This window comes from Trichosurus vulpecula, chromosome 9, assembly GCF_011100635.1.
Source record: "Trichosurus vulpecula isolate mTriVul1 chromosome 9, mTriVul1.pri, whole genome shotgun sequence".
Lineage (NCBI taxonomy): Eukaryota > Metazoa > Chordata > Mammalia > Diprotodontia > Phalangeridae > Trichosurus > Trichosurus vulpecula.
The window spans coordinates 5,369,431-5,383,905 of NC_050581.1; the positions used below are offsets into that span (position 1 = coordinate 5,369,431).

The following is a 14,475-nucleotide window of genomic DNA, read 5'->3' on the forward strand; positions in this document are numbered from 1 at the left end:
CCCCCACTCACCTCTTTTTCTCCAGTCCTTGAAGAGTAAAAGAGCTAACCACTATAGGACTTGCAATTTTACAAGCCCTTTATACACATCTCACTAGATCCTTACAACAACTTCCTGAGATAAGTATTCACCACTGGTATTACCACACAGATGAGGAAAGCGAGGCTCAGAGAGGCACTCCACACTCAATTTCTCTCTCTTGTACGTTCATATGAGCCATCTTGTGGTCAGACATTTGTACAAATCATCCCACCCCTGGGATCTACTTCTTTCTCCCTTCTCTCTTGAAATCCTTATCTTGCCGAACAATTCAGCTCAGGCAAGATGCTCTCTCCTCTGGGGGAGTTACCCTCTTATAAATATTCTCTCGCCTCAGTTTTCCTTCCACTGCACTTATTTGTTTTCAGGGCAGATTCTCCAGCAGAATAAGTTCTTTATTAATGACAAGAGCTATTTGGTTTGTGTATTTATTGTCCCAGTGCCACTGAAGTGAACCAAGTGGCTCATCTACTCTCATCCAGAGTTGGTGTCTAAAGCTAGTCTCTCCTGACTCCAAGTAAAATATTCTACCCACTTTTCCATACTGCTTCTGTTTGCCCTTGATCCAAACCTTTCCCAACTCTATCTCTTGAGACAACATCATATAGTGAATAAAATATTGAGCCTGGAGTGAAGACCTGGGTTCAAATCCCACCTCTGACACTTACAAGCTGTGTGACCAAGGACAAATCACTTAACTTCCGTGGGCATCAAGGGTTGGATCAGACGGTCTTTCAAAGTCCCTTCCATCATTCCTGGGATCCTTCCTGCCTTTTAACATTCTCTTTCTCATCTCCTGGCTCCTTTCATGTTGTTCATAGGCACCCGAGGTTGACCTTGTCCTTAAACATTCACTATGAGGTTACTGTCTTAGATTTTTTCTTCTCTTTACAGTTAAATTTATTGAGTTGTTTTTATTTGTTGATTATTTTTCAGTAAATCAACCAATAAATGTTTATTAAGAGCCAAACTGTGCCAAGCACTATAGAAACAAAGGCAAAAATGAACCAGTCCCTGTCCTCGATGAGTTTACATTCCACCCTGTTAATTCCTCACTGATCACTCAGTTCTCACCTCCCTGAAATCTAGTTTCTAACATTACGACTGAAACTCCGGGCTCTCCACAACCTCACAATTGTTCAATCAAACTGTTGACCCTCTGCCTATTCCCACTTCCCTTAGAAATCCCATTACCTTTCAGGCTTTACTACCTGTATCACCGATTCTTCTCAGTCTCCTTTGCTGAATAATCATCCATCTCCCAATTCCTAGGCGTAAGGATCTCCCCCCCCCCCAAGAGTTAGCCATGGACTCTATTCTCTGTACTCTGCCCCTTGGTGATCTCATCAGATCTCATGGATTCAATTATCATATATCCATCTGATTACCAAATTTTCCTATTTTTCTTTTGAGGTTCCCTCCATCTTTCCAGGCACCAAGTTTTGTAAAATGCAAGACACCTCTGATTCTTTTCTCTCCAACATCCTCATCTTGGCCCCCCAATATCCAATCAGTTGCCAAGTATTATTAATTCTACCTCCACAATATCTCTGGAATTCATTACTTCACCTTACCACCCCCCACCCCAACCCCTTTCCTGAATAGCTCTGATCATTGGCACGTCTTTCCTTACACTGAGAACAATTCTGCCTCTGCCACATCCCCATTAGTCCAAGTCCAGCCCTCTGGAGATAAGTAGAGTTAGTCTAGTCCTTCTTCCACATGATCATCCTCTAAATACTTGAAAAAAATTATCTCCTTTCCAGGCTAAACATTCCAATTTCACCACCAGATTCCCTTATGGCAGGATCTTGAGATGTTTCAACACTCAAGTCATTCTCCACCTTATCAACGTCCAATCTAAAATGTGGCATGCAGGAAGGGGGGAAAACTTTAGAGGTTCTGTGACTTGGGCAACGTACAGCGGAATGCTTCCTTATTCTTGGCATCATTAGCCTTAATTCATTCCGGTGCTGCATTAGCTTTTATGCTTGTTGTATCACAGCAATTATTTATATTGGAATTAAAATACATTCAACTTTGAAATCTTTTCCAGATGAACTGTTATCTTGTCACACCTTCCCTCCTATTATTATTAAGTACATTTGAATACATATAGATTATGTATGTTACTATATGTAATATTAAATTACTTGTAAATATAATTGTTATGTGTGTGTGAGAGAGAGAAAGAGAACTTTCATAGCACTTTATACTCATTAAGAATGGTTTCATTTCTAGATATACCAGCAAAGTATTTTGATCTGGGACACAATCCTATGACAGAAATTCATAATCATAGACTATCTTATGTGTTGTTTCCCCCACCAATATAACTATAAGCTCCTTGAGGGAAGGAACTATTTTTCTGTCTTCGGATCATCTGCGTGTAGTATATGGTAGGCACCAATAAATGCTGAAGCGAATTATTCAGATTATTCTAAAAAATTCAGTAAGGAAATGTGCTTTTTCAGAATATCTTATTTCCCGACAATATGAATAAATGAGAAGCTACTGTAGATTTCTATTTCATTTATTAAGACCTTGCATTCTAAATGCTGTGAAATTATAACGACCAAGCTCACTCCAAAGAAAAGATACGAGAAGGCACCTTCCTCACAGAGGTGGGGGACTAGAGATGTGGAACACTGCATACAAGGACATTTATTGAAGATGTTGGTTAGCTTTACTGAACAGGCTTGCTTTTTTGTTATTGTTGTTAGAAGGGATGGCTGTCTGAGAGGGAGAGGGAGGAATGATACGTTGGGAGATGAAGCTGATGTAAAAAATATCAACAGCCGTTTTCAAAATCTCCCATTTCCTATTTCGTTTTTCACTTGTTTCTAGCTACTGTAGAAATTTACTTAAAAATAAAGGTTCTTCAGTAGTGTAATCGTAATGGCCAAGCTTGGCACCAAAGAAAGGGTGAGAAAACGTATTTCCATCCCTTCTCTGCTGAGGTAGAAGACCACATTCTATTAAACTCGTATGATGCGTCTGTTTGTTAGCTCTACTGACGTGTCTTTCCTCTCCCTTGGAAAAAAACATTCTTTGGTATAAAGCAGAACTCTCTGGGCAGGAGAGTGGGGAAGAATAAATGTGCAAGTAAACATGATATTTAAAAATACTAAGTTTTCCAACCTTCTAGGCTTAGTTTCCTCAATCTCCACTTAAAATTGAACAACTTTGCGAATAAATTTGTCTAATTCCAATAACTGCTGTATCAGAATGACAAACCCGGCCCCCAAATCTCCTCTTGCTTGAAGGCCTCTTAACTAAATACTTCATAATTCCACTTCAATCTTCATTTGCTCCCTTAATTTTATTGTCCTCCCTACAATTCACAGGAATAAAACTCCTGCTACCTTGCATTTATGATGAAACTTAATTTTGAAAGCACTTTCATCCTATCTTTACAACATACTTTTAAAGATGTTCCAAGTCTTCTCAGACAAGAAAATTAAGAACAGGCGAGCTAAGGCTAACTCCCAGTGTTCTATCTGTCTCCGCTACTCTTACTATAGTGACACAGGCAGCGTAATGAGGCAGAGAGGTGGCACAGTTGATAGAATGCTGGATCTAGAGTCAGGAAGACCTAGATTCAAATCCAGCCTCAGGACACTAGCTGTGTGACCCAGATGAGTACTGTCCCAATCTCTCTCTGTCTCAACCTGTTCATTTGTAAAATGGAATATATTAATAACGCTCCACCTCACAGGGCAGTTGTAAGAATCCAACAGAACTTGTAAAGCGCCTTGCAAGATGTAGATACATGCTAATTATGTTATTACCGCTGCTGCTGTGGCTGTTGTTAGCGCAAATGTAGGAAAGTTGGAGAATTCAGAGAAACCTAAGCAAACCGCGGCTTCATTTCTGCCTTTCCCTGATTCTGTTCCCCAGACCCACAGCATCCACACCTCGTTCCAGGATTGATGATTTGGTATATAAGTGTTCAAATTATCTGTGTGTGCCCCTCCCTCTCTCCCCCCAAACTGAGGATATTAAAACCTACCTTGTGCAACTACCTGCGTATAGCACTGCAGAACCTGGCTAGGAAAGGCGCTGTAGGCCCCTGTGCTACATTCTACACGGCTCTCATTCTTTGAAGACACAAATGAGAGTTACTACTGTTGTTTCTTGCAATCAAACTTACTTGATATTATATAGTTTTCTTGTGACTATCGTTGGAAAATCGACTTCAAAATATTTTTTTGGTAGAAGATTTTCATCCTGAAAAGGAAAGTAAATTTCATCAATACAAGAGAACCAATTTAAACAAGTGCAAAATAAGAAGCTCTCAAGTTTTTAAGGACAAACTGGTTTCTCTCCACTCCCTTCTCTGTCTTGGTCTTCCCCAATCAAAAAGAAAATGTGTACCAAATGATAAAGTAAAACTAATTTTTAAAACTAAACTAAATCCTAATATATTATAGCAAAATATCAAGAAGAAATTAACTAAATTAAGGAAGATATTCTCCAATTTCAAGAGGATAGCACCAGAATCCAAACTGTTCCAGGTAAAACTCTGAGACCTGCTCAAACCTGGGGTTGAGGGGTGGGGTGGGGAGGAACTTTTACTGGATCATCTTACTTAGCTGCTAAGTATTAGTTTTAATAATTTTCAGAGTTGGAAGCACAGAACTTATTAGATTCATAGACTTACAAATTTAAAGAACCGACTGATCTAGTCGTTGGCCTTCAGGTAGTTATCTAAAACACATTTAAAATGTCTACGTAGACTTCAAAGTTTCCTTTAGTGGCTCATTTCAAAGATAAACCATCACCTGGCAGGCGAGAAGTACATCAGAGGCAGACGTCACATAGTGACAAAAGCAATGGATCTGAAATAAGTTCCCAGTTCTGGCACTTCTTATCTCTGAACACAGGAAAGCCCATTTACTTTCCTCATCTATAAAATACGGATGAAAACAATCTATGAACTGTGCAATGTTGCAAAAATGCAAACTATTAATGCAAGTCAAGACAACAAGCATTTATTAAGTGACTACTACGTGCCAAGCATCATGCAAAAGAGGTCAAAAGACAACTGTTGCCATCAAGGAGCTCACAGGATAATGGAGGAAACCACATGAAAACAATTATGTTCAAACAAGACAGAGGATAAACTGAAAATAATCCTAAGAGGGAGGGCACTAGCACTAAGGGGGACCAGGAGGGACTTCTTCAAGAAGTCATCAGACAGATAGGAGAAGGGAGAGACTTTCTGGCAAGGGGGAGAGGCAGTCAAAACACAGTCATGAAATGGCGTGCCTTGAGTGAGGAACAGCAAAGAAGGCAAGGTCACTGGGTCACAAAGCAAATGGAAGGGAGAAGGAGAAGAAAAGTGTGAAGAGACTGGAAAGGTAGGAAGGGGCCAGGTTATGAAGGGTTTAAAAGACAAACAGAGGATTTTATATTGGATTCTAGAAGAAATAAGGAACCAAGGGAGTTGACTGAATAAGGCATAACACAGTCAAATCTGTGCTTTAAGTAAATCAATTTTATAGCTAAGGACTGACTCGATCTGGGAGAGATGTGAGGCACAGAGATCAACCAATAGGCTCCTGGAAGAGTCCAAGCATGAAAGAAAGAGGAACTACATACACCACAGTAGTGGCAATGTCAAAGGAAAGAAGAGGGGCATTTATGAAAGATGCTACATAGAGAAAATTGACAGGACTTGTCAATAGACTTGATGGCGGGGGGGAGAGTAAGGCATCAAGGATGCCAAGGCTGGGTGACTGGGAGTCTGGTGAACTGAGAATCACCTGGAGAGGGCCAGATGAACCCATGGCAGGTAATGAGATGGTATAGAAGGAGAAGAGAAGAGGGCCTAAGACAAGTCTTAGAGGACACCCACTGTTAGTGGGCACAACAAAGATGACGTTCCAGCAAAGAGACTGAGAAGAAGTGACAAGACAGGTGAGAGAACCAGAAAAGAGCGGTGTCACAGAAATATAGAGAAAACAGAGCATGCATAAGAGAGTGACAAAAGTTTCAAAGGCTGCAGAGAGGTCAAGATAGAGGGATGAGAACCGAGGAAAGGCCATTAGGTTGGGCATTTAAGAGATCACCAGTAACTTTGGAAAAAGCTGTCTCAGTTGAATGATAAGATCAGAAGCCAGACTGCAGAGTTAAAGAGAGAGAAAAAAGGGGAAGTGGAGGTACCAGTTACAGAAGGTCTTCTCCAGAAGTTGAGCAAGGAAAAGTAGGAGACAGGATTATAGTGGGAATGGCTGGATCAAGAGAGGGATTTTGAGGATGGAGAAGATACTGGTATACTTACAGGGAACAGGGAAGCAGCCAACAGACTGGTAGAGATTTAAGATTAGTTGAGGATGAGGATGACAGAGGGGGAAATGTACTAAAGACAGGATGAAATGGCATCATTTGTGCATGTAGAGAAGTTTTCTTATGTATAGATAAAATCTCTTCTGTTTTCTCCTTAGTCTTATTAGCCAGAAAGGGCAAATGTTTAATATTCTCTTCACAAAATCTTTTCTCACTGCTTCCTAACTAGAAGCTTTGGTTCGCAAATAATCAATTAAAGTGAGAGGTGGCAAAAAGAGCACTGGGATAAAGATCAAGACTTCTAGCCAGTGGTGGGGAACCTGCAGCCTTGAGGTCACATGCGGCCTTCTAGGTCCTCGGGTGTGGCCTTTTGACTGAATCTAAATTTTACAGAACAAATCCTTTTATTGAGGGGATTTGTTCTGTGAAGTCTAGATTCAAAGGACCACACTTGAGGACCTAGAAGGCCACATGTGGCGTTGAGGACGTAGATTCCCCACCTGTCCTAGGCCAAATTCTCCCATAACTTTGTGAACTTGGACAAGTAGTCAACATCTCTAGAGTGCAGCTTTCTCACCTTGAAAATGAATCATAGAATCTTAGAGCTGAAGGGACCCTAGAAGTCATCTCGAGAGGCAGGGTGACAATAGGGAAGGCATATGGGCTTAGGGGTTAGAAGGGCATCCTTGATCCCGGGCTCTCCCACGTCCCAGCTGCATAACTTTATCCAAGTCATTTCCCTAAGTCTCAGTTCTTCCACCGTTAAATGTTTACCTGTGAGCTGTAATGTGTTCTCACTACGCAGCATTCCACAACATTGCCAGATTTAAACCTCGCATTCTTATTTTGTGGGTGACCAGAACAAAACCCAGAGTCTAGACTACTACAAATTCTTTCACCCAAGACAGAAACGCTTGGAATGGGAGTGGGGACACAGAGGTGATTCCAACTGTGGGTGCGAAGGTGTCAGAAGAGGGAGAAGCTCATTCCTCAGAGTTCATCCTATGGAAGCTGGGGGTACAATAGGCCCCAGGAAGTGGGTACCAAGGCAACAAGATTTGGAGCAGTCTTCAGCCAAGCAGAGTGAAGGCCTGATGCAGAACCGGGGGCTTCCTTCCCTGGGAAGAAGCACATACCACTCCTCTTCAAGACAGCCTCGGTCACCTTGCCCCACTTATGGCAGAGTTCCCATTCACAGATGAAACCTCAAATTGGTTTTAGCCTAGAAGTTTATTAGTTCTCTGTGTCAATTCCAAAGCTAGTCCACCAGAATCCAATGTTCAACATAAAGAGTAACTTTTTATTTCAGACTCAGCACTAACAAGCTTTCAGCTGAACCAAAAACAGGAATTTGTGATTTACCTAATATGATATATTTATATGATGTAATACACCTAGCTAGCAACAGAGGTGAGACAAAACTAAGGCCTCCCAACTTCTACCTAGTTTGGTAGTCTTTTTACTCTAAGGATTTAAATAATGTTGCTTCTAGGTAGGAATGGAGGCTTTAAATGAATTCTTTTTGGGGGGGGGGAAGGCAAGGCAATTGGGGTTAAGTGACTTGCCCAAGGTCACACAGCTAGTAGTCCTGAAATAGATATTTTAGCTGAGCTGAAAGCATTGTCTTGAAAAAAAGAGGCTGTCTATAAAAGAGAGATAATTCAAAGAAAGAGCATATCTTTGGGCAATCAAAAAGCAGGACATCTGAATAGTGAGAAGGGGCAAAGGTCAAATACTTAAGGGAATTATGAAATCACTCTTTTTCTGAGTAAAGAATGGTCTTCAGAGGTTTGAAGCTCAGGCAAACAGAGAAAATTTTAGCTTAATACTTCAAATTTTTATAAAACTACTTTTTTCAAAGCATTTTAATGCATATTATTTCATTTGATCCACAAAACAACTTTGAATTAAGCCAGTATTATTTTCCTCCTTGTCTATCTCAGGAACTTGAGGCCAATAAATGGAAACAGAATTGACTGGCACTTACAGAGCCAGGACCAGAGTCCAGGTGTTCTAATTCCTAGTTTATTGCTCTGATAAATTAGAGAATGCATATGAAGATGAAGATGAAATTATAAGGGTGTGGGATTCAGACACAAGAAGACTTGTAGGAACTGATGCAGAATAAATAACCAGAAAGAGTAATACATACAACTATAATAATGTAAATGAACAGCCACAAAGAAGGCAGATGAAACCAGCTTCAAAGCAAGGATCAATGATGAGTCCAGAGCACAGATGATGAACCATTTTTTCCCTCCCCCAGTAGAAAATGCAGGTGGTTAGAGAAGGAGAAGGTGTGGGGACAGGAGAAGAACTATAGATCCTAAATGCTGAATAAAGATAGATGTGGTTGCTGCACTGGCTGGCTTTACTTGACATTTTTACAAAAAAATGAGGTGGATGGGAGAGTGTATATTAAGAAATAATTGTAATGTAAAAAACAGATATCATTAAAAGTTTTTAAAAACTAAAGAGAAATCTTTGCAGAAATAGGGAAAATCACAGATATGGGTGGATCACTACATACACTATTAGATTCAGCTTTCGTGCTGGTTAATTCTGTTGAATCCTCCTTTTTTTCCTTTTTTAGATTCTTTTTTTTTTTTACAGGGAATCGTTCTTTGAAAAGAGAAGGGGAAATATAATTTTGGAAAGGAAAGTAACAGGAAAACATAACAGCAATAAAATGTGGTTTTTTTTATTAATGAGGGAGTATAAATTTTAACAAGCATTAAAATTCATCTTTATTTCCATGATGCTATGGTGAATTTAGGGACTGTGGAAATTTTAGTTTTATAGACCTAAGTAAATTTAAGGAAATTTTTCAAACCTTTACAAAAATGAATATAAAGCAGAGGCGTCTCTTCAGGAAAAGCAGTACAATGAAAGTACAGCAGACAGGGAACCAGGAGCCATATGAGGTTGGGCAAAAAGGGAACACTGATGGACTATTTAAGCACTTTCCACATGTACCATACTGTGAAAGATACAAAGAATAAGCTCATCCACACCCTTAAAGAACTTAGCAGTTCGGGCCAATTAACTTCAGAGTACTAGTTTCCCCCTCATTCAATGAATATTTATGGTGTGAAGTAACTACTTTGTTTCAGGCATCAGAACAGAAGCACCTCATGACAGGGACAGTGTGAAGATCAAATGAGATAATGTCTATGAAAATGCTTTCAGAGCCACCGAATGTTAATCAACCCTAACCAGGCATCAAGTACATTATTATACTTAGCCTTGTGAACCTCTGAACCTTGTCAGTTTAAAAGGGACCATGACGAGCATTTATACTTAAGTCACCTTTAATTTCCAGAATGTAGTATCCATTCCAGCACCAAGATTTATAACTTGACAATTGCATTCTGTGTTCTTTAGGAAAGCCTTTAGCAGCTGATTGACACCACGAACCCGAGCAAAGTACCCTATGACAATTCCAAAGAAATCAAATTACATCACATGACCCAAACAAAACACATTAGATCCATAGAACATCTGGAAAATAACATGAGATTTTCATCGTAAGGAATTTTTCTTCGGGGACAGAAATATATTTGAAAGGTTTATGGAGGAAAACAACAAACTAAAAATGCTCATCCACATCCAAAGACATTCTAACCAAAATAAACAAGTACTATACCAGGAATTAAGAATACTTAGCGAACCTAAAGGTAATTACTATAAAATACTTTAGTTATTAGTGTTTTACTTTTAAGACAAATTAATATTTAACCAAATTATTTTACCTCAAACCATACTATATGAGTATTTCTATCATAAACAGAATATGATGTCTACAAAAAAGTTGGCAAAGAACAACCTGTCAAACCCACACAGATATTCTACAAGCCTGAGAGCGCTCCCAACGTGAGGTCTTTATGTCATCTTTGTGTCTAAAAGTTTGGTGAGACATTAAGTGCTTATTTCAAAGAACATCTCCTAGCTGCATCCTTCTTTCTCCTGACAACAGAAGACTTTCTTAGCCATTAATTTAAGTTCTCCAACCAGCGCTTATAACAATACCAAAAGCAAAAAGAAGCTTAACAAATGACTGACGACAATGGTAAACTTGCCTCTGTTAATTTCAGGAGCCTTCCTTTCTTTTGACAGCCTCACAAAATGCTGAATATAAGGGTCATGCCAGTAGCCAAGGCTTACAGCAAACCTGAAAGAAATGACAAAAAGCAGATTTAGTAAAAGAAAAAAATTTAAACTTTAGTGTCAGGCTTTGAGGTGTTTAGGATGTAGCTAATGCCATGCAAGGGACCATTATATAACACCAGAAAACAAAAAAATACCAACAAGTCTACGTTGTCAGGAGTCTTGTTTCCTTACCAGAGAGCACTGTTGAAGGTAAAGAAAGAATCAAACTGACCTGCAACACCACAAATTCAAAATATCTCTTGGTCTTTCTCCTCCTCGACTCTTTCATTCATCTCTATCTCACTAAGTCTGCTTAATTCAGACTTGCTCTTCTCTCCTAAATGTCCCAGTTCTTACCCTAATATTCCCACTATCAGTATCCTCATACTTTCAATACTAAATTCAGACTATCCTGCAAGAAATTCCTCATGTATATACTTTATAACCACAAACACATCCTTTCCCCAACTCCCAGGCACAGAAGAAGAGGTTTCTCTTCTCGAATTCATTTAAATATAAATAGTTAATAAGCAAGTATAGTTGTCTATGCTGATGTTTAATGTTAAGTTTTTAGTAAGACATTTAGTAAGACAAAAGACGTTTCTCTTTCCTAACTCTAACTAGATCTAAAATGAACAAATATTCTAGAACCAGATTTTCTCATATGCAAACACTAAGTCCAGGAATGTGGATATTTTTGGACACTGAATTAACTCTTTCAAGACATTAGAGGTCTTACATCACACTAGATTTATAGGAGTTCTTAACTTAGTGGGTCTTCAAACTTTTTTTTATACTTTGATAAAAGCATAATCAATATATTTGATTTCTATCTTATACACTTAAAAAAAACATTTTTTCTACGAATAAATCTATAGGCTTCCCTAGACTGCTAAAGGGTTTTATGACACAAAAAAAGGTTAAGAACCCCTACTAGAAGGAAGACTATTTTAAAGACGAAACCTGTTGTTAAATCTGGGGCAGCTAGGTGGCAGAGTGGATAGTGCACCTGGCCTTGAGTCAGTAAGTTTCATTTTCCTATGTTCAAATCCAGCCTCAGAAACCTACTAGCTGTATGGCCCTGGGCAAGTCACTTAGCCCTGTTTTCCTCAGTTTCCTCATGTGTAAGAGGAGGTGGAGAGGGAAACAGCAAACCACTCCAGCATCTCTACCAAGTAAACCCCACATGAGGTCATGAAGAGGGGGACACGACTGAACAACTAAACATTAAAAATTGTTAGGTTCACAGAAATGTCCTAACCATGCCCTATTTTTAGGTGAGTGAGTTCTGAGCTATTGTCACATAGCAGTTACCCCTTATACCCCAATGAATATTTATTCTAATGGAAAATAAAAACTCATTTATCATGTTAGTATCCTAGGCCCCATTCCTTTCCACTTCCTCTAAGAGCTTCATGCCCAAAATTAGCCCTCTCTCAAACACCTTCAATTTCTCCCTCAGCAGCAGAGCCTTCCCTTCCACCTTTTAACATTCAACTCTCTCTAATCTTTAAGCAAAACGGCTAAACGAAGCAGCTGTGGTGCAGCGAACGGAGCGCTGGACTCAGAAACTAGAGTCAGGAATCCTTGAGTTCAATTCCAACCTTAGGTATTTGCTAGCTTGGATAAATCACTTTAACTGCCGCCTGCCTCAGTTTCTCCATCTGTAAAATGGAGATTAAAAATAGCACCTACCTCACTGGGTTGTTGTAAGGCTCAAATGGAATAAGATAGATAGCATTTTGCAAACCTTAAAGTTTGCCAACACTACATAAATACATGTGTGTATATTACTATCACGATAAAAAACATCCTTTGACCATACTTTATGAAGGGTCCTACCAAACTCCTTGAATTTATCTCCACTTCCTATATACTCATTCCTTTCTTTACCTGTACACCACTACACTGAAGTTGCTCTTTCAAAGGGTAACCAATTATCACCAACTTGCCAAATCCAATAGTCTACACAGTCTGCAACCTCTGACCAATTTGTAGTGACACTGTCAACCAGTAATCTGTGAAGGGCGCTAATCTCCAACAACAAGTGAGGAGGGGATTTGTTTTAGGAAGGCATTACAGGCTTGGGGAAGAGATATGGAGATCATGAATTGTTTGCCAGAGCACAGCGTACACAGCAGGAAGTGATTTTCTTAAAAGGCTGCTCTGATCATGTAATCTTCCTACTCAAACATAAATTCCTGTCATTTAAACTGCTTCAGTCTTCCTACCTCTCCAGTCTTCTTCCTCCCCTTTCCATGCATTGTGATCCAAACACTATAACTTATTCAATGTTATACACACCCAACATTTCTCTTTCCTTGGTCTTCTGCAATGACAGTCCCCCATGCCTGGAGAGCACCTCCTTACACATCTTAGAATTCCTGGCTTCCTCCAAGATTCAGCTCAAGCAATACTTTCCATACTTTCCTGGCCTCCTTTTTCTCCACCAATAAATTCTCCCTCAAAAAGACCTTGAACTCATTCTGTACATATTATGTTGTATACATGTATACACACAGAAACACAGACACACACCCCAATCTCCCATCTTAGAATGTAAGCTGCTCCAAGGCAGGGACCATTTCACTTTTGTTAAAGACATTTGCCTTCTCCTCCTCAATTCATTCGTGTGTGTGTGTGTGTGTGTGTGTGTGTGTGTGTGTGTGTGTACACAAATTCTCTCCATGCTACCCTCCTTGAAAAGACAAGCAATCTCTTACGGATTATATACGTGCAGTCATTGCTTTCTCCTTTCAAGTCATTTAAAATCGCTCTCTATACCTGGCCCAGCCTTTCTACACAATGTTATTTTCTTCTTTTCTTTTTTTAATTTAAATTTACTTATTTAATATATTTAGTTTTCAGCATTGATTTTCACCAGAGTTTGAATTACAAATTTTCTCCCCATCCTACCCTCCCCCCACTCCAAGATGGCTTATATTCTGGTTGCCCTGTTCCCCAGTCAGCCCTCCCTTCTGTCACCCTACTCCCCTCCCATCCCCTTTTCCCTTCCTTTCTTGTAGGGCAAGATAAATTTCTACGCCCCATTGCCTGTGTATCTTATTTTCTAGTTGTATGCAAAAACTTGTTTTTTGTTTTTGAACATCTGTTTTTAAAACTTTGAGTTCCAAATTCTCTCCCCTCTTCCCTTCCCACCCACCCTCCCTAAGAAGTCAAGCAATTCAACATAGGCCACATGCGTATCATTATGTATAACCCTTCCACAATACTCATGTTGTGAAAGACTGACTATATTTTGCTCCTTCCCAACCCATCCCCCTTTATTGAGTTTTCTCCCTTGACCCTGTCCCCTTTCGAAAGTGTTTGTTTTGGATTACCTCCACCCCCATCTGCCCTCCCTTCTATTATCCCCTCTTTTATTATCCTCTTCCTCCTTCTTTCCTGTGGGGTAAGATACCCGATTGAGTATGTATGGTATTCCCTCTTCAGGTTAAATCTGATGAGGGCAAGATTCATTCATTCCCCCCTCACCTGCCCTCTCCCCTCCTCCCACAGAACTGCTTCCTCTTGCCATCGAGATAATCCACCCCATTCTATCTCTCCCTATCTCCCTCTCTCAGTATGTTGCTCTCTCATCCCTTAATTTGATTTTATTTCTTTTAGATATCTTCCCTTCATCTTCAACTCACCCTGTGTCTGCTCTCTTTTATATATATATATATATATACACACACACACACACACAGATATATACATACATACACATTCACTTATATATATATATATACATAAACACACACACACATATATATATATATATATATGCATATTCCCTTCAGCTACCCTAATACTGAGGTCTCATGAATCATACACATCATCTTTCCATGTAGGAATGTAAACAAAACAGTTCAACTTTAGTAAGTCCCTTGCAATTTCCGTTTCTTGATTACCTTTTAATGCTTCTCTTGATTCTTGTGTTTGAAAGTCAAATTTTCTATTCAGTTCTGGTCTTTTCACTAAGAAAGCTTGAAA

At 39.5% G+C, this 14,475-nt stretch overlaps 1 protein-coding gene across 1 annotated transcript in view; it reads right to left on the reverse strand.

Moving 5' to 3' along the window:
* Positions 1-14,475, reverse strand: part of LCMT1 (leucine carboxyl methyltransferase 1) — an 87,608-nt gene that overhangs the window by 66,670 nt on the left and 6,463 nt on the right. The window contains exons 2-4 of the mRNA XM_036739761.1: positions 10,410-10,501; positions 9,640-9,761; positions 4,193-4,269 (exon numbers count right to left, since the gene is read on the reverse strand). Of these exons, the coding sequence (XP_036595656.1) occupies positions 4,193-4,269; positions 9,640-9,761; positions 10,410-10,501 (291 nt within the window). The remainder of the gene's footprint in view (positions 1-4,192; positions 4,270-9,639; positions 9,762-10,409; positions 10,502-14,475) is intronic.